The sequence below is a fragment of the Eublepharis macularius genome, chromosome 13, assembly GCF_028583425.1.
Source record: "Eublepharis macularius isolate TG4126 chromosome 13, MPM_Emac_v1.0, whole genome shotgun sequence".
Lineage (NCBI taxonomy): Eukaryota > Metazoa > Chordata > Lepidosauria > Squamata > Eublepharidae > Eublepharis > Eublepharis macularius.
Window position 1 is genome coordinate 36,572,854 of NC_072802.1, and position 24,777 is coordinate 36,597,630.

The window sequence follows — 24,777 nt, forward strand, 5'->3', positions numbered from 1 at the left end:
TAAGCTGCCATGTGCAAATGGTCTTCATTTGTGTTGATAAATGACAAGTTGAACACTCTCACATGGATAAGCCAGGTAGCTAGATCTCGTCAGATCTCAGAAGCTAAGCAGGGTAAACCATGGTCAGTATTTGGATGGAAGGCCACCAAAAAAGTCCAGGGTTGCTTTGCAAACAATGGCAAACCACCTCTGAACATCTCTTGCCTTAAAAACCCCACAAAGTCACCATGAATTGCCTGCAACTTGGTGGCACACACATACAGATCATAAATTGAATATAGCAGGAGTTAGTTCTCCCCACTTCCCTTCTTGAGAAGAGTGAAGATTTTTTTAAAAAAAAAATCATACCAACCCTAAACCATGCAGATTTAATTAAAAGAGATCAAATTTCCAAAGTCCAAATCTCTGCAGGTATAGTTGAAATTAGCAGCAGTCCAATCGTAAATACATTTCCTTAGAAGTAATTTCTGTGGTTTTAGTAGAATTTATTTCCAAGTTGTTAAGTTTACAATGGCCAACAATAATAAACAGTTTAATACCAAGCTTGCATTAAATTTATTTTAAATATCTGATTCACTGGTTTAATTTATTTAAATAAACTGTAAAAAAACATTTGCTTTCTGAAACTGGAAATAAGGAAGTGGGAACCTCAAGTCCATTCAACAAAATTAGAATTTAACCACTATTGTGTTACTAACAATAGTAAGTAATTAATGGATAGCCATTCCAATTAATGACCGCAGCCTAGCAAAATGAACCTGTACAGATAGCTAGCTAGTACCTTTGCCAACTACGAAAAATGAAAATACAGCTTTGCCATTCATTTTCTATTAAAGAGTAGGATTCTTGTGTGCTCATTAGCTACAAACCAAAGCAGAGTTACTCATAATTAAGTTTAATTATATTAATGCTATTATACAATGGTCCTTTCCCCCTTGCCCCAATTTAGGAGCCAGTGAAACTTACTTTTGAAACTAGATGGGCATGTGAGACGTGAGTATTGCAGTGAATAGGACAGCAAGATCTGAGACCAAGAGCACCTTCGAGACCAACAAAACTTCCAGGTTATAAGGTTTCAAGAGTCAACGCTCCTTTTGTCAGATATCATTTGATCCTCAAAAGTTTATACCTTGGAAATATTGTTGGTCTTTAAGGTGCTACTGAGCCTGAATCTTGCTCTTCTTCTGCAGACCGATCTGGCAACTCACCTGAAACTATCTTCAGTGAATGGAAGGATTCTGTTCTCATGGGTGTGCTTGCTCAAGTCTGATCTCTTCCCTTTTAAATACTTCTTTATTGAGAGAGAATGACAGTCAGGCCTAAGGAGGAATCTGACCTGGGACCTAACCCTAACCCTTCCTCCAAAGACTCGCTGGCAACTGTGATTACACAACTGAGTAAGGGATTTAAAGGAGGTAGTAGCCAGCTCCTAGCTAGTATAGATGGCAAAAGGATAAATTTGCATCCTGACCTCTTCAGCAACTTTGGGTCCAGTCCCCATGACCAATTTCTAAGGTGTACATGATCATGGGATGTTTGGATTTTTGCATCCCCCATCTTAAGCCTACCAATTTCTGTCTTATATTACGGCCACTAGCTGCTTGCAATTTGGAAAAAAAGTAACATTAATAATTGGATTAAGAGACTGACAATATAATCAGAAAGCAAAGAAGGACTACCCACTGAAATAAGGTGGAAGGGAAATCAGACTTACTTCACTAGCTTGAGGGATGGTAAGCTTTGGTAGTTTACTCTTCGAGCCCGGTCCAGTAGCCTTTCCTTCCAGCAGTGATCCGAAGGGCTGGTTTCCATACACACCTTCAATTTCTATTGGTGGCTTCAGTTCCGGCGAGTCATTGGGAACTTGGTCCTGGCCATCCATTGGCCTAACATAAGCAGTAGGCTTTTGTTGTGTCATGCTACTCTTACAATGAAGGCCTGGAGGAAAGTTTTGAGTTGCAAGACTGTTGTTTGCAGACAACAAAGAGGTGGAAGGGAGTGGGGATCCAAGGCCGTGGCCCAGAAAATCGAGATCTACTGGAGACTTGGAATGGCTGCTTTCTTTGTATGAATGTTCCACCACCGTTGATTTGGAATGATTATGCCTTCTCGAGTGCGATGACGACGGCGTCGTGTTGGCTTCCTCAGCTCCTCCGGTTTTATGCTGTTCATTTGGACAGGCATACAGGTCATCGTACCTGCCTTGCAGCTGCTCATGAGAGGTGCTATGTTTTGTCCTACTTTGCTGGCTACCAGATTGACCTGCCTGGCCGCTGCTGGAGGTGTGGCCGCCACGGGACCAGTCAGTCCTGGATTTCCTGCTGCTTTGGTGACCATGCAGCAAGACAGAATTTGATGATATGGAAGGCGGAGGAGGCATCGATGCTGATGAGTGGGGTGGGATCATCCGGTTTCTTTGTTCTGGGAAGAAGCTCTGCTCATTTTTATCTACTGGGGTTTGTGGCACAGTGTTCTTTGGGATTCCTACAAGGTGACTCTGGTTTGAGTGGTTCGTCAGAAAGTCCTTCATCTCGTCATAGTTCCCCAGAGTATTCTGGACGCGGTTGGCAAGAGCATCCCCTTTGTTAGTCTAAAATATAAAAAGAAAACAAAAAAGTGTCTCAGAATGAAGGCACTGCTTATTATCACTGCCTAATAGCTAGAAGCTGTTTAAGGGCAGCTCAGGGTATCTTACTTGAGAATAAATCCCACCAAGTTCAATGGAGTGTATTTCCAGATAAATAGATATATAGCATTTCAACTGAATTTTTATTTCTAATATTCACTTATTTAAAAAAATCTGTTTTAAATATAATTTGGAGTCAAAACAGACAAGATGCTGGGAGACGTGTGCAGGTCCCCTGAGCTGAGTCAAGGCCATGTGGGAAGAGGAGACCAGGTTTAAGAATTCCACCCTTGTATGTTTTCACTAACTGAAATCCACACTCCCCCTCCCCCTCCAGCATGGTTATATGTCCTTTTCAGAGAAAAGTGGGCAAATGATGGATGTGTGTCTTTTTTACTTTAAAGTGCTAATAACAGATGGCAGCTGATTTCAATTAATGAAGGGGTTAGAAAGGTTTCGAACATTCCACCCCGCAAGGCCCTGATCTAACTCAAGGGACTTTTTGCTTCAAAAGATACTGGGAAATCTATGATCTACATCTTATCCACTTTGACTCTTTGTTACAGAGAAAGACAGAAAGAGGCAAGGGTGTTTGGTGCCTACTTGTGATGCGACATCCTTTACAATCAGCAGCTGGAGGCCCCAAGGTCAAACACAGCTCCTGTAGAGTGGCCCTTTTGTCCACCCAGAGATACGCATGGAAAGAATGGTGACTCTGGCAAGAGCTCACTTTGCAAAAGGAGGAAAGGGAGAGTTAGTCATCATGGACAAGAGATCCATGAATGGCTCCTACTCATGAGGACTAAAACGAACCTCCATATACAGATCAAGATGGGTAGTGGTTTTAGTCTGTCTGTAGCCGTAGAAAAGAGCAAGAGTCCAGTAGCACCTATAAGACTAACAAAATTGGTGGTAGGGTGTGAGCTTTCGTGAGTCACAGCTCACTTCTTCAGCTCACTTCTTTGTGAGTTCATACCCTACCACAAATTTTGTTAGTCTTATAGGTGCTACTGGACTCTTGCTCTTTTCTACTGCTCCATACACAGAGGCAGCAAACCTCTGAATACCATTGCTAGCAAGAAGCATCAGGGGGAAGTCCTTGGCCTCTATGCTGCATGTGTTGGCCCTCCAGAGCAAATGATTGGCAGCTGTATGAAATAGGATACTGGAGAAGATGAACCACTGGTCAGGTCCAGCAGGGCTCTTCTTATGTTTTTATCAAGTGCACCCGCATGTGCATGCGCTCTCTCTCACACACATGCATGCACCTAGAGGTGGACCAAGAGCCTTATTGTAGATAGTATTCAGTGGAACAAAAACAAAATGTATTTTTCTTTTCACTGCTATGGACTCTTCAAATGTGTCTGCCTTGCTGGGTCTTCAGCCGCAAGCCAGCTTGGGTATTAGACAAAGTTAACTTGAGCATTTAGAAGATCGTTTTTTATCAAAGAAACACATAAATACAGTTGTCGGCTGTATTTGGAAGGGCCGCTCTGCTCTGTTTCCTGGAACTGCACAGCATGTGTTTTGCAAATCAATGATTCACAGTTATTTTCTGTAAAGTGCAGAGATTATTAAGCAAATTCTGGCTGGTTTTTTGGCATTATTATGTTTTCATTTTCAGTGTTTTCCTACTCTATTGCCCAGACTGGATCTGCTTTTCTTTAAACGTGCATTTTTTAAAAAACACAAGAGCTTATACACATTTTAAATCTTTGGCTGCAGCGCCATAAGGAAACTGCTGCGTTGAGTTGCAAGCCTACATTTGAGCAGTGGCTGGAAGTGATTCCCTAAAGGTAGGTGAGAGTTTATCAGGGAGACTTCATCCTACCTCTAAGACAGAGAGGGAAATAGCTGGGAAAAACTAAAACTAGCACAATCATGCAATAAATACATTTTTTCAGGCTAGGACGGATGCAAGTGTTCTTCACATTCTAAAAGACCGTGAAACTTGATTCCATCACCATCCAATATCCAGAACATTACTGATATGAAATAACAATCTTAATCATCCCCTACCAAGATATGGATGTAATACATCTTGAAAAATCAAGCCACCATCTTGGACCTTCTATGCTAATTAGAGCAGAGAAGCCTCGAGTGGCATCGATCCTCCCCTTGTGCCAATATATGAGCAGTGACATCAAAGTGATGGAGGAATTTTCTAGGATGGCCTGCACTGTAGTTGATTGAAGTGGTGGGAAAGCAAAGTTCCATCCCTTAGCCCTAACTGAATGTAGAAAGGAGAGGGCAATACACCAGGAAACAACATCAACTGGGCTGTCCCACAGTTGCAAAGAAGATGCCTGCACGTTATCCCAAGTGTTGAACAAGAAAATACACATCTTTGAATAGAGAGGCGTGAATCTGGTTTTAATCAAAAATAATAACAACAAAACTCTTCTCCAGGTATGGGAAACACTGTAATCATTCCTACAGTATGTATGCCTGATTTTACAACATTTTCCAGAACAAACATAAATATGTGACAGCCTAGGAAACTAGGACAAGAGAGAATTCACATTTGGCTTCAAGGAGATCCAAATGCATCAGCTTTGGACCAATGGCAGCAGCCTATGGGTTGAGGGGCCCAAGTGTCAAAGTGAACGCTGAAGGAATCCTGCATGAGACAGGATGCTGAACTAGATGCATCACTGATCTGATTCAGTAAGACTCTTCCTATCTTCTAAGGCTTGAGTAGTGAAGGATAACACAAGTGGGTTGGAAAAGGCGGAAGAGTTGGAGGTAAAGAGCTCATAATTCAGAGCGTGGACTCTTCAGTCATGAGGGTAATTCGATCAATGAGAGGTCAACAAATGTTCACTCTGGGGCCAAAATCTCCCCCCATCCAACTGGTAAGTCAGCAGTAGAGATGGGCACGAACTGAAATCCTAATCAAAGTTCATCACGAACTGGGCCGCTTTTCGGTTCGTGAACCGGCAGTTCATCGGAGGGTAACGAACCACCATTTTACCACTTCGTGCCCATCTCTAGTTAACAGTAAAACAAAACAGCAATAGGATTTCCTGACAAGCCTCATTGGGGTGGGGAGATAATGGGGCTGGGCCTCCCTCCCAAAATGCCTTCTCAAAGTGATGTCTTCCAAGGTTAATTGCTGACCCGAACTTCAAAGAAAAACAACATATGTGGAGCTGCTTTTATAGTGAGTCAGACCACGAGCCCATCATGCCCAGTACAGTCTATTTTGATCAGTAGCTGCTTTTCAAGATCTTGCCTGGTCTTTCCCAGATCTTCTAGATGTGGTCTTTATTCACAAGAGGTTCTGGGAGCTTACTAAATGCAAAGCATAGGCTCTGATGCTGAGCTACAGCTCCTCAAAAAAACAATGACTGTGTACAACCTGGCATTATTAGCTGTGTATTCTAACCCACTGAACTAGCCAGATGACTGAAATAAGAGCCAAAACTATAAGAGACAGCAGTCAAGGGTCCATCCTGTGGCTGCCACTGCCATTTTATAAGCATTTGTAGTTCTTTTAAAATTGCCACAAGGCCCCAATATGGGGAGTGAGCATGTTGCAGCAGCTCAAAGAGCTGTTTTCCCCAATGTAGATGTCATTGCCGTTTCAGCCCCTGAAGAGGTGCGGGGTGCGGGAGAGAAATGAGAGCTCCTGGGGGCCACTACACAAATATCCTGGATCGGGGCCTCACAGAAATTTTAAAAGAACTACGAATGCTTCTAAAATGGCACCAACAGTCATGGAATGGACTCGTGGCCACTGTCACTTGTATTTTGGCTCTTAGATACCTCTGTTGGTTGAGTGTCAGGGCTGCAATGGGTGTTCAATGTGCTGTAATAGTTAGAGCATAACTACCATGGCCTTTCCACAAATCCTCATGAAGCTCACAGGATGACTCCGTGCTAGCCACACTCCTTCGCAGGGTGGGTGGAATATATGGTCAAAACATTTTCAATTACAGCACTTCCAATGGAGCTTAATGATTGTGGAAAGGGGAAGAGGGCAAGCTCCTATTTTTTCTATCGGTTTCTTTTGAGAGAATGTAATAAAGGAGCTGAAGTAAATATTTAGTAAGATAATCAATTGTGCAAGGCTAAGAATCACACTGTACACAAGAAGCATCCCTTCCCCCCTCCCCACCACCACCAAAAGGAGCAGCTTAAGTTGGTCATTTTTAGTGGCAACCCCCCCCCCCTGCATTCCATCTAGGCAAAGAATAAACTCTTTGTGCCTGACCTGTCTCCTTCAACCCGAGCTGCACAATGAACTGTTTTGGGCAGCAGCCAAAGCGAGTCTCAGCTCAGCCCCCCAAATTTCAAACAAGGAGATTCCATTGTGCTTAAGGGACTGGGAGGAATTACGATGCAAATGCCAAACACTCCTTCACTTGTTCTTCCCTCCATCCCTCCCTGTAATACTGCTGAGACAGCACATGTGTACAGGGGGCCTGCTAGGTTGCTGCCATCTAGACAATTCTGGTCTAAAGGGTCTAGTTACACTGTGTACATTTTACTCTGCTGAACTGTCTGCAAAGGAGAGGAAATGGAACGTGAAATGGAACGTCCAGTTTCCCAGCAACATTTTAATTTTAAGGCCGCAGGAAAAGGGACTTTTCTCCTAACCATTTAGAAGTCAGTCAGCATTGGTGTTTTAATTCACTTATTCCATTATTGGTTATCATGCTCTTCCTTCAAGGAACTCAGGTCAGCATATGTGGTCCTGTACCCTCATAACCATGTACTAGTATGTAAAGCTGAAAGATGATTGTGATCCACTCAGTGTTATCACTCAGCAAAGATATGATCAATATCACATTCAAAGCCCTTCATGGCGTCGACCCCTCATATCTGTGCAATCATCTCTCCTCTCATGTTCTGCCATGGGCGCTTCACTCGCCTGGACAGGCCCTTCTGCAGATACCACCCTGCAGTTGGGCAAAATCAACAGTTGCCGGCACACGTGCTCTCCCTAGGGTAGCCCCCATCTTATGGAATGGCCTGCTGGTGATGAGTCAGGAAAGCTCCCACTCTCCTGGCTTTCCACAAACTACACAAAAGTGAATTATTCAAGAAGGCTTTCTACCCAGATTATAGGGCTGTGTCATAAGAAACGGTTCAGAGAAATGCCTTGGTAAGGGACAGGGACTGTACACTACTCTGTTGGGTACTGTCTGCTGATACAGAGATGTGTCTAGTAGGGAGTTTTCCGTATTGCTAAACATGCCGTGTAAATTAATTATGCTTTGTTTCAGAAAGATTTCATCTCTGTGCTTGGCTTTATGCTTGCTTTTCAAATTTTCTGCTACCATACCATATTGTATCTCTTTCACTGAATGTCCTAACTGTTGTTCATTATTGTACTCTGCTCAGTGAATAGCCTAGCTGTTGCTTATATTGTATTTTCAGTTGCACTATGTAATCCACCTTGGATCTCAGTGAGAAAAGTGGACTATAAATTATTATTATTGTTAACAACGACAACAATAAAAAGATCTCACAGATCCTAGTTCACCCAACTCTGGCTCTTAAGGATGAAATCTCAAAGCACATTTACAAGGGACACTGAATGTGATGGAACTGCTGGTTAATATAGTGATGCTAAACTTAGTTACTCCAGACTAAGCCCATTAGATGCTGTAGTATCTTCGCACAGGACTGCACTGTAAACATCCTTAGAAATGGGGCGTAGGGTATTTTTTTAAAAAAGATGTTATTCTCAGAATTTTGAAGTGGTGTAAGACATCTTGGTTGGACAAGACAACCAATCTAAACAAATGTGCCTGAATACTCATCCAATTCTCCATTAATCAGCAGCGTTTGACACGGTTGACCATTTGGTCCTGGTCAACCACCTAGTCTCACTGGGGGTAAGAGCTACCACCTTACAATGGTTTGCCTCTTTCCTCCAGGGATGCTCAATGAGGGTCATTTTCAAAACTGAGATCCTGCAGCTGGGAAGGACTTCGGCTGTGAGGAATTTGCCATTCCAGTTACTTGATGAAGCCCAGCTTTCTGCTGTGGACTCTGTGAAGAGTTCGAGGTTTTGGCTTGATTCTAAGCTTTCCATGGACAAACAGGTGTCCATGGTGGCTAGAACAGCATTTTTCCATCTTCGCCAGGCCTGACAACTTTCCCCGTATCTGTCTCAATCCAACTTTGCCACACTGATCCACGTGACGGTCACTTCTCGTTTAAACTACTGTAACTCGCTCTATGTAGGGCTACCTTTGAAGATGTTCCAGAGACTTCAGGTGATGCAGAATGCAGCCACTAACAGTGCAATCGTAAGAAGAGTTACTCCAGTTTAAGCCCATTGATTTCAATGAGCTAAGACTGGAATAACTCTTCTTAGGACTGCAATGTAAATTGCTGACCAAGTCACTATGGTCCGCCCATATAACGATCTTGAAGCAGTTGCACTAGTTACCAATTAGCCTCCAGCTCTAATTTAAGGTGTTGGTGGTTCTCACCTTTAAAGACCTTCAAAGTCTGGGACTCTCATACCTTTGGGTCCACCTCTCCCATTATGAACCTCTCCTTCCTGCTTTGTTCGCCTTTGCACGGCTTGCTGGTGGTTCCGGGCCCTGGGGCGGCATGACTTTCTTTCACTAGGAAGACAGCCTTTACAACTGTGGTACCCTCTTTTTGGAATGCACTGTCGGAAAGCACTCATGCTCGGCAGGACCTCTTGATGTTTTGGAAACTCTGTAAGGCAGAACTATTCCAGCGTGCCTTTGCTATCTAATATTATTTTGTGAGGCAGAGAAAATTGCTGTGCATTTTTGTCTACCTACAATTTTTATTTTATTGACAGGGTTTTACAGGCTGGGGTTGGGACTACAGTGGTTTTTAATTACTATATTAGGCTGCTTTATTGTGATTTTTGTAAATATTATACTTCTGTATTTTAACCGTTGTAATTGTTGTGAACCACTTGGAGATCTTAACTGATGAGAAGCAGCATAAAAATTGAATAAATAAATACCATGGACAACTTTTGACGAGCATTATGTAATTTGTTGAATTTTATATTGACTGTAACTTTACCTTAGAAGAGTATGAGAAATAATAGAACTGGAGGGAATACTGTGTGAACTAAAGGGTGTAAGTGCTGTTGGAGGTCAGAAGGGAAGGGAGGGGAGGGGAAGGGTGGGTTGGGATGAAATATGTATTTTGTAGGAGAAAGAGATATTGAAGTGATTATGTTTTTCAACCTATCCAATAAAAATGTTTTTTTTTAAAAATTGAATAAATAAATAAATAAATATGTATGTATGTATGTATGTATGTATGTATGTATGTATGTATGCATGTATGTACGTATGGTATGTATGTACGTACGTACGTAAGTGCGTGCCGTCAAGTTGCAACTGACTTATGGAAACCCCAGTAAGGGACTTTCAAGACAAGTGAGAAGCTGACGTGGGTTCCTCTGCAGGGACTTCCTTGGTGGGCCCCCTCCAAGTACTGACCCTGCTTAGCTTCCGAGATCTGATGAGATCAAGCTATACCATACTGCCTTCCCTCCTCCGGATAGTCTATCAAATGTAAATAACAAATTCCAGTTTATACAGAAAAAACTATGGTTTGTTAAATTCTTGCCTCTGTTCCCCAGCAGAAAGGATGTTCTTCCTAGACTGTTGTCCCTGCAGTTAGGGACAGTAAGGGTAGTGCTGCTCAGTTAACTCTGGTTTGTGAATTCTGACATCACAACAAACTGTGCAAACAAACTTGCTACAAAATCCTAAATGAAACATTATTTTCATTGGCTAGCTGCATTGAAACATCACCTAACTTGGATTTAATTAAACCACTATTTATAAGCCACCTTCCATTGTAATTTCTGAATGCAGGGTCTCCCCACTCCACTGTACTTTTTCTGAGAAAGAAATCTCTGTTTTCAGCCTTATTTTCTGAACACAAGTTGAATCTCTGCTTCACTTCCCTCAGGAAATGTACTTTCTGAAGAATTTCAAGACATAAATTACATGTCTGGTTTGTGACTCACTACTTTTACCTCCTCACAGTCATTCAGAGATCTTGTTAATTTGGAAAATGTGTACTTCCCTGGTTTTTGTTGCTCTGTTGCTTAAAAAAAAACCAAATAACAGACCCCTCCCCTTATTACTAGTTGGCTAGGGTAAGACAAGTCTCCAACATCAGGAGACATCTAAGGCCTGCGTGTGATGCTTTAACTGAAGTTTGTGTTCCCTCAATCATTTCCTCATTCTTCTCAGAAGGAACTTTAGCAGTCAAGATGATAAGGCCTTATTTTAAACTTAGCTTAAAAGGTGATGAAAAGAGATTTGCCTCTTAAAAGATCTATCTGTATTTACGGGACCCTTCCACACCATCTGGGACCCGTTTTGAAGCCAACTGGCTTAGGAAATCATGTTAAAAAGCCAATTGGCCAATTAATAGTCTTAAGATACAGGTGATTCTAATCAATGTGGCTATAGCTATACCACAGTTCTCTGCAGAAATACTTCAACCATATGCAATTGATTGCAAAATCTCTGTCTTCATATCTTTCCATTTTTTATCTGCTCCCTTCTTCTGTACATTTTACTTTCGATCCCTTTTATTAGCCCATATAGTTTATTTGGTATAGGGACTAGGGTTCCCAGACGGCTGCCAGTAAACCGTCAAGAACATCTGGGGGTCAGGCAGCACATTAGCACACTGACGTCACTTCTGACAAAAAACAGAAGTGATATCATGGGATGGTCAAGGATGCAAAAAAACCTTCTATAATAAAACTGAGCTTTTGCAAAATCCTAGCACATCCCAGGACTTCACTTCTGGATTTTGCTGGAATTATGTAATGTGCCAGCATAATGCTGGTGCTCCCCATTTGTCACCAGTTTGTCCTTTTGGCCTTTCTCATGCTGGTAGGCATGAAGTTTGCATGACAAGCTTAATTGGGGCTCAGGGCTCATTTTGACCATGTGAACTCCCCACACAATGTTGCTTGGTTTGAGAACCAGAGTGGGGGGAAGGACACATTCAGAACAGACTCAAGTCTCTGGATCTTCATAGAACATCCTAATTAACTTATGGAGGTATAGCACTGGCAGCTAGCTTAGAAGGCTGCTATCATCCTCATCGTTCTCACTGTCATCTTCAGTTATAGCCCACCTTTCTAATGAGAATCAAGGCGGCTTATAAAATATATGGAACAATTCAATCAAACAGCAATGATCTCTACTAAACAAAACAGTGCAGTGGGGCCAAATGGAAAACAATCCAAGCAAAAAAACACAACTTAAAAAGTTTGACATACCATACTGAGGAAAGGGTAACAAAGGAAGAAGATATTTAATTGCAGTAGAAAGGGGAGTGATATGTACATTACAATACACTACTTATGGCCACTTATGGCCACTACTTATGGCCACTCCTGCTGGGATTTTCACAGCAAGAGACTAACAGAGGTGGTGTGTCATTTCCTGCCTGGTTTTCTCTGGATGTGGGGTGGCCCATTAAGAAAGCTTTGCTGAGATAAGTGGAGTTGTCACGGTGGAAAAAAGAAGGAGAGGCAGTCCTGCAGTTATGTGGGTCCAAAGCCTAGCTGGAACCTTTAACTGAACCCAATAACTGATTGGTAACCAATGAAGTGTCTGTGGAATGGGAAAGATAAGCACATTTCCACTAGCAAGGGGATTAGACAAATTCATGGAGGACGGGTTCATCAAAGGCTATTTGCCAATGATGGCTAAGTAGAAACTCCATGCTCAGGGATCAATTACCTCTGAGTACCGTAGGAGGGGTCACAACAGGGAAAGAATATGACCTCTGTTTTCAGGCTGGTGGACCTAGTGGATGGATGCTATGGGAAACTGCAACATAAAGATGATACTAGAGTGTCTGAAAATAGCTTAGAGCTGGAGAGCACAACATGCCTCACATGCAGACCCTTTCAGTTGCCTTCGCTCCAGCATGGACACCAGCCGCGTGCAGCCCATCAAGCTGGCCTGGGTCACCAAAGTGCTCGGCCAGATCAGCTCCCAAGGCCAGTGCACACAGGTCCGAGTGCAATTCATGGATGATACTAGTCGTTCCATCATCTGCAATGTGGAAGGCCCTGTACAGGAAGGAAGTGCTGATGCTGCTGGAATCAGAGTGGGAGGCTCACCACTTGCTTTGACCTGTCACTTCCTGCCATGGCCCCCACACTTGTGGCCTCTGAATCCTTGAGTGTGACCTGTTGCTGCCTTCCAGTTGAGGATCTCTGAGACTTTGGATGCAATTGAATAAAGTTTCTAAGTTCCTTCCAGGAAAAAAAATGCCTCACATACAGAATGCCCATATATGATCGTTGGCATTTCCACCTAAAGAGGATCAAAACCCAAAAAGGCTTTCAACATTCTCCTGTCTGCTTTTATTCTCACAACAACTCTATGAGGTAGGTTAGAGTGAGTGTATGTGACTGACCCAAGTTCACTGGGTCAGCTCTCACGGCAGTGTGGGGATTCAGACCTGGGTCTCCAAGATCCTATTCCAACACACGCTAACCACTACACTACTTTCTTAACTATCTAGGGATTAATTACTAGGTAAGAATGATGGTCCAATAGCTCTATGCTGGATCTGAAACCACTCACAGATTAGCAGGCATTCATGCCAAATGCTTGAAAATGGTTGGTAAGGATCCCACACCTTACCTTGAGACCTTCTTTGTGGGAGAAGAAAAGGTGGGATATAAACATTTCCCCAAGCTACAAATCTTCCAGAGTGGTTCTTTAAAGAAAGGATGGATTTCAACTGGAGTCTATCTTTCTAGTAAATTACTCTTTTGATTCTTCTCCAGTAAGATTTCCCAATGGACTTAAGGGAAATTGCAATTTTTGCAACTTCTCAAACCGTACCGGAAGGCTGAGTTCTCTACTACAAATCCCATCAACTCTAACAATCCAGGGACTTCAGAGCCGCTTACATGACGCATCCTGCCAACTGCACAAAAAAATGGGAATTGTGAACAAGATACATTTCATTTTTACACAGTTATCTGTGAGAATTGGAGCATCACGAAAAATTAGTGAAGATTCAAGAAGAAAACATACAAATGTAGTCCATAACTCACCTGTTTGGGAGAAGGAAATAGTTACAATTTGGGCTGTGCTGAATATGCACTGAATAACAGCTTTTGAAGGTTGAAACTTTCTCCAGATACTGCTTACATTATGTGGCTATTCATCTTCATTCCTATCTAGCACCAATTTCTTTCCCTTCTGGGGTGGTTGCATCTTCTTCCTTCCGAGATTAGTCTCACGGGTGATTCTATCTAGTCAGGGTCAGGGATCAACTCAACAGACATGATGATGTCACACAGCTACGTAACCAAATCAGATTTTAGCTGTCTTGTTGATCTTTATGAGGGCAGAAAAGTGAGGTATATTTTTTTTAAAAAAAATGAATATTTTTTACAACATGATGTAAATGAGGGCAAGTGGGGGCAATTTAAATAAGTTAACATTTTCAAAAGAAGTTCTGAAAAACTGCTGAAAAGGAAGAGTATTTTATTAACCTTCCAAAGCCACAGTCTTTCTCCTCTCCCTTGGCAATCTCCCTAATTGAAGGAGGTTAAGAACCACTCAACTAAAATTATGAAAAATTGACAGATATTATGTACTTTCAAGAAAGGGAGACAAAATATATTAGGATATATGAAGCCACTGATAAGTTCTTACACTATTGTGGTGAAAACAGAAGGAATCAAATATTTTTTTAGCTTGAATTAACAGGCTATGGGAAACTGTATTGTGGGTGATAATATTTTTAATCGGTGTATATTTGTGTTTTGTGTTTGCTAATGAGATTTTAATAGGGCTCATGAGAGTAATATTGTTGAATTATTATTACTATTAATGATAAGTAATTTACATCTTGACTTTCTATTTTTTTCTATAACTTAACACCTTTTTAAAGAGGTTTGGATCCTACTAGGTTTTCTGTCGGTACAAGAGGGGAAAGGGGTCCCCCTTTGACTCCTCAAAAAGAGCAGCAATGGAAGGATTCTGAAATCACATGGACAAAAAGCTTAGCGGGTCAAAACTCCACTTCTTCCTGCGATAAGAGAAAACTCAGAAGGATGTGTGCTATTTCAGACAGGCAGGCAGGCAGGCATTCAGACAGACAGATGAAGGAAGGAAGGAAAGAAGGAAAGAAGGAAGGAAGGATTTTTTTAAAAAAGAAGAGCCTCAATATTGCACCTCAGAGAAGAAAATTTTAGTGAATAAAAATCAGTTTCAAAATCCTGCTGGAGTTACCCAGTTCACATCATGGAACGCCCTTTTAGCACTGAAGAGACAAATGCCCAGTTCTCGTAATTCAATGAATGGAGCCCCTTACAACTTTATTTATATTCAGACATGTAGCATATAGATGGCAACTGTGGACTTATTTTTTTAGATACTTGGAAGCCTTTTATGATTATGTATAGATTTCTCACTATTGTGGTCATATGCTTATTTTTTATTTTTATTTTCAAATAAAATGAAATATTTTAAAAATGGGTAAGACAGAGTGATAATGCTAGCTGGGTCCAACCCAATGTCAGCAATTATTAATGTTAGATATTTTAAAATTTATGAAAAGGTGTTATGTTCAAAGTAGTTTCTGTTGTTTCAAATTGAAAATAAAAATATAGCTTAATAAAGCGGGGAAATTATGGAATGATGCTTCATGTTAAAAAAATTAATCTTTTAATGTGGAAAAATAGCATGTCCAGACATTTTCCAAGCTTTCCCACAGGCACGCTGGCTTTTCTATATGCAGGGTTTCTGTAGTATGGAAGGACATTCAGTCACAAAACGCCACACCTGTCATTTGAAGCAGTATATTACCAGACCACTGGTTTCCCACTTCAGCAAGAACTAGACCGTAGTTGTTGATGTACAAATTCCTCTTATCATGGTGATTTTGCACTCAACAAATGAACATAAAACAAGGTTAGAAATCACAGTCCCGGGAACTGCCACTGAATTGTTTCACTCCTGCTACTATCAGTATATAACATTTATTAGGAACCATGGGTATGCCAACGGCTGGATGGATGGAATGCAAAAGTACATAAATGTCAGCCTAAAGGGCTTACAACCTGGAGGGTTTACAATTGCCACAAATAATTAAACCACTCAGTGTATTAACGTGGAAGCTTATTTTGTAGTGCATGAAACCCAAAGGGTGCCCTCAGCCGTGTCTCCCTCTCAGAGGGGCAGACGTTTAATTAATGCTTGGGAAGGAGAGAGAGCAGTTTCAAATGAAAGATGCCAAGAGAGAGGAGCTTATTTACCTTGTAGGGTTCCCCAAAGAGATTAAAGCCAGAGGCAAAGAGATCTTCATCCTGCTGGACTTCTTGATTTCTCCGCTCCCATTCTTTTCTCTTAAGTGCATTCCGATCTTGTTCATAATGACTTAAATTAAAACAAAGAGAGAACAAAGAAACAGCTTATTATTCTTTTGCCATTTCATCAAACAAGTTTTAAAAATCAGTTTTCAGGGGGAAGTACATAAAACTGCACCTCTACAATGATAGATTTAAGAGTGTGTCCCAGGATCTTGCTTCATATGGTGTTGCAGTGTTGATGTTTATCCAACTGTGTGTGCGTGTGATGTACAATCAAGTCACTTCCCATTTACAGGGACGCTATGAATGAAAGACCTCCAAAACATCCTATCATTAACAAACTTGCTCAGATCTTGCAAACTGGAGGACACGGCTTCTTTTATTGAGTAAAGCCATCTCTTTTTGGTTCTTCCTCTTTCCCATCTGCCCACTGCCTTGAATGTTCTTCAACATCTCTGCTGAAGAACCTCAGACCCATCAGATTCTTCCAAGCTCTGCCCTTATCTCCCAGCTCCTGCCCTAGGTTGGCCTATAACTGACCAGGAGGACTTCCTGCCATGGAAATGCTCCACTGTCAATATGGCTGAAGTCTATTGAAGTCAATGCTTAGAATTGCATTGTAAGTTGAACAGGCTCACATGCATTCTCTATTGAAGCAGGGCAGACCCAAGAACAAAAAGTAACATGAGAATTGCATTCAAAATACATTTCAGTTGGCATGTATGCTGGCAGAATAGCGTATCATTGAAACAGGATTATAGACTTCCATAATAAAATCACATTAAATTACATATTATATAAACCCACCAAAATACTGATCCAAACTCAACATGTCTGATCTGTCAGTAGCTTTCCAGCAGATACAGGTTGTTGCTACCTCAACTGGAGATTGAATTTGGGACTTTTTGCAAGTAGGAGCAGGTGCTCCTACCACTGAACAATGGCTTCTCTCCAAACACAAGCTATCTTCACAGCTACATAACATTTTAAATTGTTCTAATAGTTTAAACTGTTCTCTGTATATCTCCTGAAGCATGAGTATCTGTTGCACATGTGGAAGGCATTTTTAATAAACAAAATTTATGCATTCAGAATATTTTAATAGCAGTTGTGTTTTAATAATAAAAAAATTACTTTTATTGCTGTTTTGCATGTTTAATTAAATCCCACTATCCTAATCCTGCCTGACATAAATCATTAGTAAAACATAATTATATAGTATAATAAGCAATACAGCATTTACTATTTTCTAGTAGGTTAAAAAAAGGATTAATAAAAAATCAAGTTCTATAATTGCTCAAATCGATGTATGTAATTATAGTCTGTCCTTCTTGGTACCAAAAAGATACAATAAGAATACAGTTGTAAATCTGATTTTTTTTTAATGGTTGTGTCGACAAGCCAGAGTTCCTCTTTTGTTTAGAAGACAAAACCAGAAAATCTGCTTTTCAGTTCCATCATCTACATATCAAGGCTTCATGCTTGATAACTCAATCACAGTTTATTTAAACTGATTTCCAGTTGCCAATCTGCACTCCAATTTAGAAGATTTGCTGGAGCCACCATCAAAATGTATCTTTAGCAACAGCGTTAAGTAACACATGCCTGGTAGAACTCTCTGAACCAAAGCCGTGTCTCAGTATGAACATATGAAGTTGCCATAGGCAGAGGCAGACCACTGGGATGTCTAACCCAGCATTGTGTACTTCCAGGCCGTTTCCCCACATCTTAAAAATAGCGCCCCACTCACTGAACGCTGGCAGCTTTTCCGCACGATTTCTGACATCACCGTTTCCAAAATGGATGCAGACAGTTATGATTCCGTTTTTGTGGCGGCATGATCAGGCATCTGTTGAAGCCAACAGTCTGCTTGAGGGACCCCTGCCAACTAGAGATGGCAGCTTATCTACTGCGGAAGGAACTGAGAATCCCTGTGATGTCTTGGGCTTCTCTGGGGCAATCCCTTGTTTATTGCTAGGAGAAACTCTGGGAAGAATATGAATTTTTTAGCATTGTCTGCATTGAATAGGATTGAAGGGGGAACAGCCTCAGGCTGTTCTATTCTCCGGGAGGATGTGTGTGCATGCATACTTGCACGACACAAAGAGGTGGCATGCTTAGTGATAGGAGGGCTACAGGGAAGGGGACATGCTGCCTCAGATCATACAAACTCAGAAGCTGGCCCTGCTAACATCTTAGGCAGGTATCTTCTGTAGTCCAGCCATGTAAGGTCTCTGTAATTGCCAAGGATTGAATTTGCATGTGGTCTACATGTTCGTTATGGTTCCTTCTTCCAGAACAGCAAAACTATGCTGGATCAGGTACCCCAGTTGCCACACTGATGTTTTATCTGGTTTTAAATTAATATATTTATGTTATATTACATGTGTTGTGCTCTACTCTGAGCCCGTTCATGGGAAGAGAGGATTAGAAAGGCAACAAAGGGAAACAAACAACATAATAAATAAATAAATAAATTTTTAAATAAATAAATAGGCATGATAAACAGTGCCTTTGGGGCAGTGCTGGCATTATGGAACTTCCTTGTGTCCTCCTTTATTCATTTCACCATTACTGATTTGGCTGTTTTATCAGGCTTAGTTATCTGATATGCAATGGAAGCTTTGTACAAACAGTAGCTGTGAAATTTAACTTTTTTTCAATATTTGGGTTTTTTCGTTTTGTGATATGATGTTCTCCAATGTGATTCAATGTCCTGAATAGTAAAGCGTGCTGTCAATGATCAGTTATCGTCATCATCTCTTGCAGCCTTGAAAGTCAGTGTGGTGGAGTGGTTAGGGTGGCAAACTGAGATTAGGGAGACCTGGATTCAAGTTCCCACATAGCCCAGACCGCTATCTGTATGACCCTGGGTAAGTCACTCCACTCTGCCTCACACGTCTCTCACTGTGTGCAGGTGTGAACTTTTAGCCAGTCAGGGCAGGGAGTCTGGCAAGTGGAAAGGAAGAAAGGAAGTTATTTTGAACATTAAAAGGGGGGTTGTCCTTGAGAACTCACCCTCAGATATATCCCCTCCAAGCCGAGTTTCGTATCCATCCCCATCTTTAGCCCGTGAAGCTGCCACATGACAGAAGGAAAATTATTCTCCTCAAGGGTCTGCTTCTGCTTAAAGGGTGCCAGTTGCTGATCCCTGATTTAAAAATGGCAACCATACTCTTTTTATTTAGGTCAGCTAGATTTGCTGTGTAGGATTTATGGAATAGCCCTCTTCCCATATGCCTTTTAACCATCAAGAGGCATCTTCCACCCAGCTTGCCCATTTTAAAGCACGGAACTAACAAACACATCTTACTTTCTACTGTGATTGGATTGCGCAGGAACGGTGTCATTCAAATCACGTGGAGATAAAAGAAATGTGATGCGCAGAGCCAGTTTCCAAATATGGAATGATTCTTCTTCAAGGATTTTCTCTGCCATGTTTGCCAGGCTCCTGAGATCTCTGTCACGGGCTAAGCACCACATTCCATGTTCCATTGTGACGTCATGAAGCACATTATTAATGTGAAATCAAAGACCATTCGCTGTTGTCCTCGAAGAGCGTTGTGACGTCATCCTGTCATAAACTCACAATGATTCTGCCTCCAAATCCAAGACCCCACAGAAAAGCTGCTCACACCCAACTTTTATGGAGGACAACATTGTATTAATATTCTCAGAAGCCTGCACAGAAGCCTGGTATTCATGTGTAATGTATGAATCTACTCTCAGGTATAAGTCTTTGATGCTTAAAATCAGTTTGCTAGAAGTTTAACAGTGCAATTGAGTGACTACAGTCCAAACCAGCTGATATCAATGGTTTTAGACTGGTGTAATGCTGCATAAGATTGCACTGTGAGTCAGGAATGGAATCCCAGATGCCAAAGATGTAAAGAACATACTCATAGAATCATAAGAGTTGGAAGGGGCCATACAGACCATCTAGTCCAACCCCCTGCCCAGTGCAGGATCAGCCTAAAGCATCTCTGACAAGTATTCATCCAGCCTCTTCTTGAAAACTGCCAGTGAGGGGGAGCTCACCACCTCCTTAGGCAGCTGATTCCACTTTTGAACTACTCTGACCGTGAAAAAGTTTTTCCTAATATCCAGCCGGTACCTTTGTGCATGTAATTTAAGCCCATTGCTTCGGGTCCTATCCTCTGCTGCCAACTGGAACAGCTCCTTGCCCTCCTCCAAATGACAGCCCTTCAAATATTTAAAGAGAGCAATCATGTCCCCCCTCAACCTCCTCTTCTCCAAACTAAACATTCCCAAGGCCCTTAGCCTTTCATCGTAGGGCTCAGTCTCCAGACCCCTGATCATCCTCGTCATTCTCCTCTGCATCCTCTCGATTTTGTCCACATCCTTTTTGAAGTGAGGCCTCCAGAACTGCACACAATACTCCAGGTGTGGCCTGACCAAGGCAGTATAGAGAGCGGCTATGACCTCCTGCGATTTCGACGCTATGGCCCCTTTGATACAACCCAAGATTGAATTAGCCTTTTTTGCCACCGCATCACACTGACTGCTCGTATTTAGTTTACAGTCCACTCTTACCCCAAGATCCCTTTCACATATACTACTGCCCAGAAGTGTATCCCCCATCCAGTACTTGTGCTTCCCATTTTTGTGGCCCAGATGTAATACTGTGCACTTGTCTTTGTTGAATTGCATCCTATTCACAGCTGCCCACTTCTCCAGAGTATTCAGGTCTTGTTGAATTTTAATTCTATCTTCTCTAGTTCTATCTACTATTCTATTTTATCTTCTTTAATTCTATCTACTCTTCCACTCATACCGTTTCCTCACAAAATCTGTACTTAGCTAATGTGGTGTAGTGGCTAGAGTGACAGTCTAGGATCTGTAAGACCGAGGTTCAATTCCCCTCTCTACCACTGAATATTGCTGAATGACCTTGGACCAGTCATATACTACTAGCCTAACCTACCTCACAGGGTTGTTGTGAGGAAAAAATGGAAGAGAGGAGAATGATGTAAGCTACTTTGGCTTCCCACGAGGGAGAAACGGAGGGTAACAAATGAAGCAAAATTTTAAAAGTCCTCTGGTATCAAATGATGACTTTTTATATACACTAGCAGTGTTTCAGTGGGCAAGTATTGGTGAGACCCAATCACAATATCTAAGATCAGGATTTTACCCTTTCTACAGTTGTTTTTCCGAACTGGATCCTACTTGTCTCCCAGAACTCACTGGAAACCACTGAGAAATGGGCCTGCTTGTACTTCCACAGCCTCAGCTTGGATAACATTTTTTGGTTCATGCCACAGCACTGGCTCTCAAACTTTTGGAAGTGGAACCAACTTTTCAAATTCTGGGACCCACTTGCAGACAAAAACAAAAAAACCCTCCATCCTGGTTATCCCCTCTATAATATTAATTGCAGGGCTGCTGCCAGGGTTTCTGGCGGATGAGGCCAGATACCTGCCCCCACGTGCATGCAAGCACTTTATGCACACGCGCACACCCGGACTATGTGATGATGTCACTGCATGTGACATCATCACGCAGGGTGTGCCACTGCGAGCCGGCCACCCCATTGGCACAGTAGGCAGCTAGGATGGTGCACGGGTGGCCTCCCAGCCCTCTCGCTCAGTTGCCCCGCACCGCCCTGGCCGCCTGCCACACCTGGCTGGCCCGCAGCTGTGTGCTGGCAGTGGTGGTGACAGCACAGGGCAACTGAGCAGGAGGGCTGGGAGGCTGCCTGCTCAGTTGCCCCGCTCTGCCACCGCCAGCACACGCTCCTGGCCAGGCACAGCTGCTGCAGGCCAGGAACAGCAGGTGGCCGGGACGGCACGTGTGCATCCTCCTATCCCTCCCACTCAGTTGCTCCATGGGGCAGCTGAGCAGGAGGGCTGGGAGGCTGCAGCCACCAGCTCCATGGCATACGCTGCCGGTCAGCGCTCGAGGCAGCTGCCAGCACCACCTCCATGGATGTGTTGGCCCTGATTACTTGCAAGAATCATATAGCAGTTCACTGGATAAGTTTCCCTTGCATTTTAAAAAGTACTTATAAATATATAGCACTACTGAGCAATAACATGCTGTATTTCACATCCGTTTCACACTTCATGTGTAGGCAAACTCAAATTTACCTTCTCCTCTCCCAACTCATCCTGTTCTACTTCTTCTACCCCGGCCTCATGACCCACCCCACTTTTGAACCTTGACCTACAGTTTGAGAACCAATGTGCTAGAGAATGATAAAGAAACAGAACTGGCTTTTATATACCAGATGCACATGTATGCTTCCATATGAAGAAAACGCACCTTCCAAAGCATCAGGCTATAGCACCGAACAATGCAGTCTCACATCTCTGCTGGGAATGAATTTAATCTGTATTCAGCCTTTCTGCACCAGGAAGATAACCAAACATCGACAATGCTTGCCTTTCCAGCTCAGCAGGCCAATGTAGTGAAAGATTCACACAGCGAGATATAATGAGCTATGAGCTGTGCTGTGATGGGGCTTTTGCCGTGTATAAAGTCACCAATTTCTCACCGAAGCCACAATTACTAATTTGAAGCGCTGTCTAATTAAAACCACAGCTATGTATTTAGCCTCTTGTTATACCTACTGCAGTTTTATAATTACGAGCACCTCTTTATCTACTCAATTAAAGTTCTCAGGATGCAGACAGGTTGTGCTTGAACCCATGAGCTTCATCAAGACTGGTGGCGACCACATACCTATCTCCTTTATTATTTCTTAGGCATGCATTCTTATTTCACATGGAAGCAAGACAGCACAAAAGCACAAGAAATGATATTGAAATACAGAGCAGATTTATTTTAATTATGAATATCTGCTCATTTGGATTTTTGAGATGTTTGGTGGGGTAGGAAAATCTACCACCATCAGCTCAAAAAAGTCCCAGATTTTGGAAACATTAATCTTTTCTATATCATTCAGCAAAACTGTTTATCCTGCTGTTTGTTTCTGCTTCCTGATTCAATCACAAAAGCGATCCCATCCAATCAGGGATCACAGTGTGAATGTAACAATGCTACGATATTGTGTCTGCTGTGATTACATCACCAGACATCAGTATATATAATAATTATCAACCAGATTTGACTGCACAATGCTGTCACAGAAAAGAGGGAACAAGAGGGAGAGAGATTTAAAATAAAAAGCAAACAATTCGACAAACGCTGGCGTAGCGGTGATTGCCAAAAGCTGGCAATGTTTTCGGGACGCTGGTTGTGAAAAATGAGGCAAAGTTTCAGAGCCGAGCTACAAATGACACCTGACACGAGGAGGACATGGGTCAGTTTCTAGAAAGTTTTGACAGGAAATGTAGACGTCTCCTCCAAATGCAGCTGCCGGCTCAGTTCCTTCCCAGCCTGGCTCACCTCTTCGGGGGAGAGTGGGGGGTGCTTGTTCCTGTCTGAGAGCCAAACTTTTCCTTAGGGCCACCACGCAGGGAGCAGGGCTGGGTGTGTGTGACTTCAGCTGGGCCACGGCCCACTGCCTCACTGCATCAGCGCCCCGCCGGAAGGCTCAATCCCGCACGCCCTCCCCCGCAGAGAGTTGGTCTCTCTGGCCCTTTTGTGCCCTTCGGATGGCCTAACCCACTGGGTCCAGAGCCAGCTCTGGAGGTTTAAATGCCACTTGCCTCCCGTGCAATTCTGAGAGCTTGGCTCTCAGACAGGAGCAAGCACCCCCTACTCTCCCCCAGGGAGGCGAGACAGGTTGGGAGGGAGCTGAGCTTCCAGCTGCAGTCAGAGGAGACGCCTACATTTCCCATCAAATCTTTTGGGAAACTGACACGTGTCCTCCTCGTGTCAGCCATCATTTGTAGCTTGGCTCTAAATTCAGTCTTCCTTCGGCATGTTGGGATATTAATCTTCTGAGTTAGTTTTCCACATGCTCTTAAAGAGATGGCCCACTCACCAAAGTCTGGCGGGTCTTCTCACTCCATACGTCTCCGATTTCAAAGCAGAAGCAGGCTGTTTGGCTTCTGTTTTTTCAGCGCCTTTTCTGAGACTGCAATTTCCTGCACTTTCCTGCACCCCATAAAAGACATCGAAAAAATGGAAGCCAAACAGCCTGCTTCTGCTTTGAAATCGGAGATGTATGAAGTGAGTGAGAAAACCCGCCAGAGTTTGGTGAGTAGGCTGTCTCTTTAAGAGCGTGTGGAAAGGGTTGATGTGTTTGCTTCATCATCAGATTTGCTCAATATATTCAAGGGCAGAATCTGAAGATGGCTGGAACATCCTTAACAACCCCCCAAAAATTTAATACCCCTGACTCACCTCTCTTTTACATCAAGATGACAGGATGGGGTGTTCAGAGTTCTCTAAAGGCATATTGTGATCTGGGAATGACCTGAGATAGTTTATGCAGTGAAGAATCCTGGGGTTATTTTGAAGGTGGTAAAGGAATTCAGCCACACACCCCTTCCAGCTATCTTATTAATTATCTTATTAATCTCTGGGGTTCTCATTAAGACACAATTCAAACATGATGCATACAGTCTTCACTATACTACCACAAAATCCCCACTAAGGAAATCTTTAAAATCAGCCTACCATCAAAATCCCACTAAACATGCACAGGGAGAGTTTGATGTGAATGCATGTGCATTCAAACAGGCAATTATATCACCGTGTTTCTACGGTTGCAAGCCCCTACCCTTGGTGAAAAGCAAGAGACTCACCTGCAGTTGTGGGGAGGGGGGTCCACCATTTACATCATGATAGCACTGGTAACGTGCTCACTGACATCGCTCCCATGTGACTGAAGTGGCATCAGCACATCACTGGAGATGCTCTGTTTTTTTGTAAGGGCATCCCTTGCCACTTT

At 42.6% G+C, this 24,777-nt stretch overlaps 1 protein-coding gene and 1 pseudogene across 1 annotated transcript in view; one reads left to right on the forward strand and one right to left on the reverse strand.

Annotated features, from left to right (window-relative positions):
• Positions 1 to 16,785, reverse strand: part of AFF2 (ALF transcription elongation factor 2) — a 361,635-nt gene extending 344,850 nt beyond the window's left edge. Inside the window, exons 1-3 of the mRNA XM_054995827.1 lie at positions 16,769 to 16,785; positions 15,900 to 16,020; positions 1,715 to 2,590 (exon numbers count right to left, since the gene is read on the reverse strand). Coding sequence (XP_054851802.1) covers positions 1,715 to 2,590; positions 15,900 to 16,020; positions 16,769 to 16,785 — 1,014 coding nt within the window. The remainder of the gene's footprint in view (positions 1 to 1,714; positions 2,591 to 15,899; positions 16,021 to 16,768) is intronic.
• LOC129341080 (40S ribosomal protein S28-like) lies at positions 12,545 to 12,752 on the forward strand (annotated as a pseudogene).
• Positions 16,786 to 24,777: the final 7,992 nt, after the last annotated feature.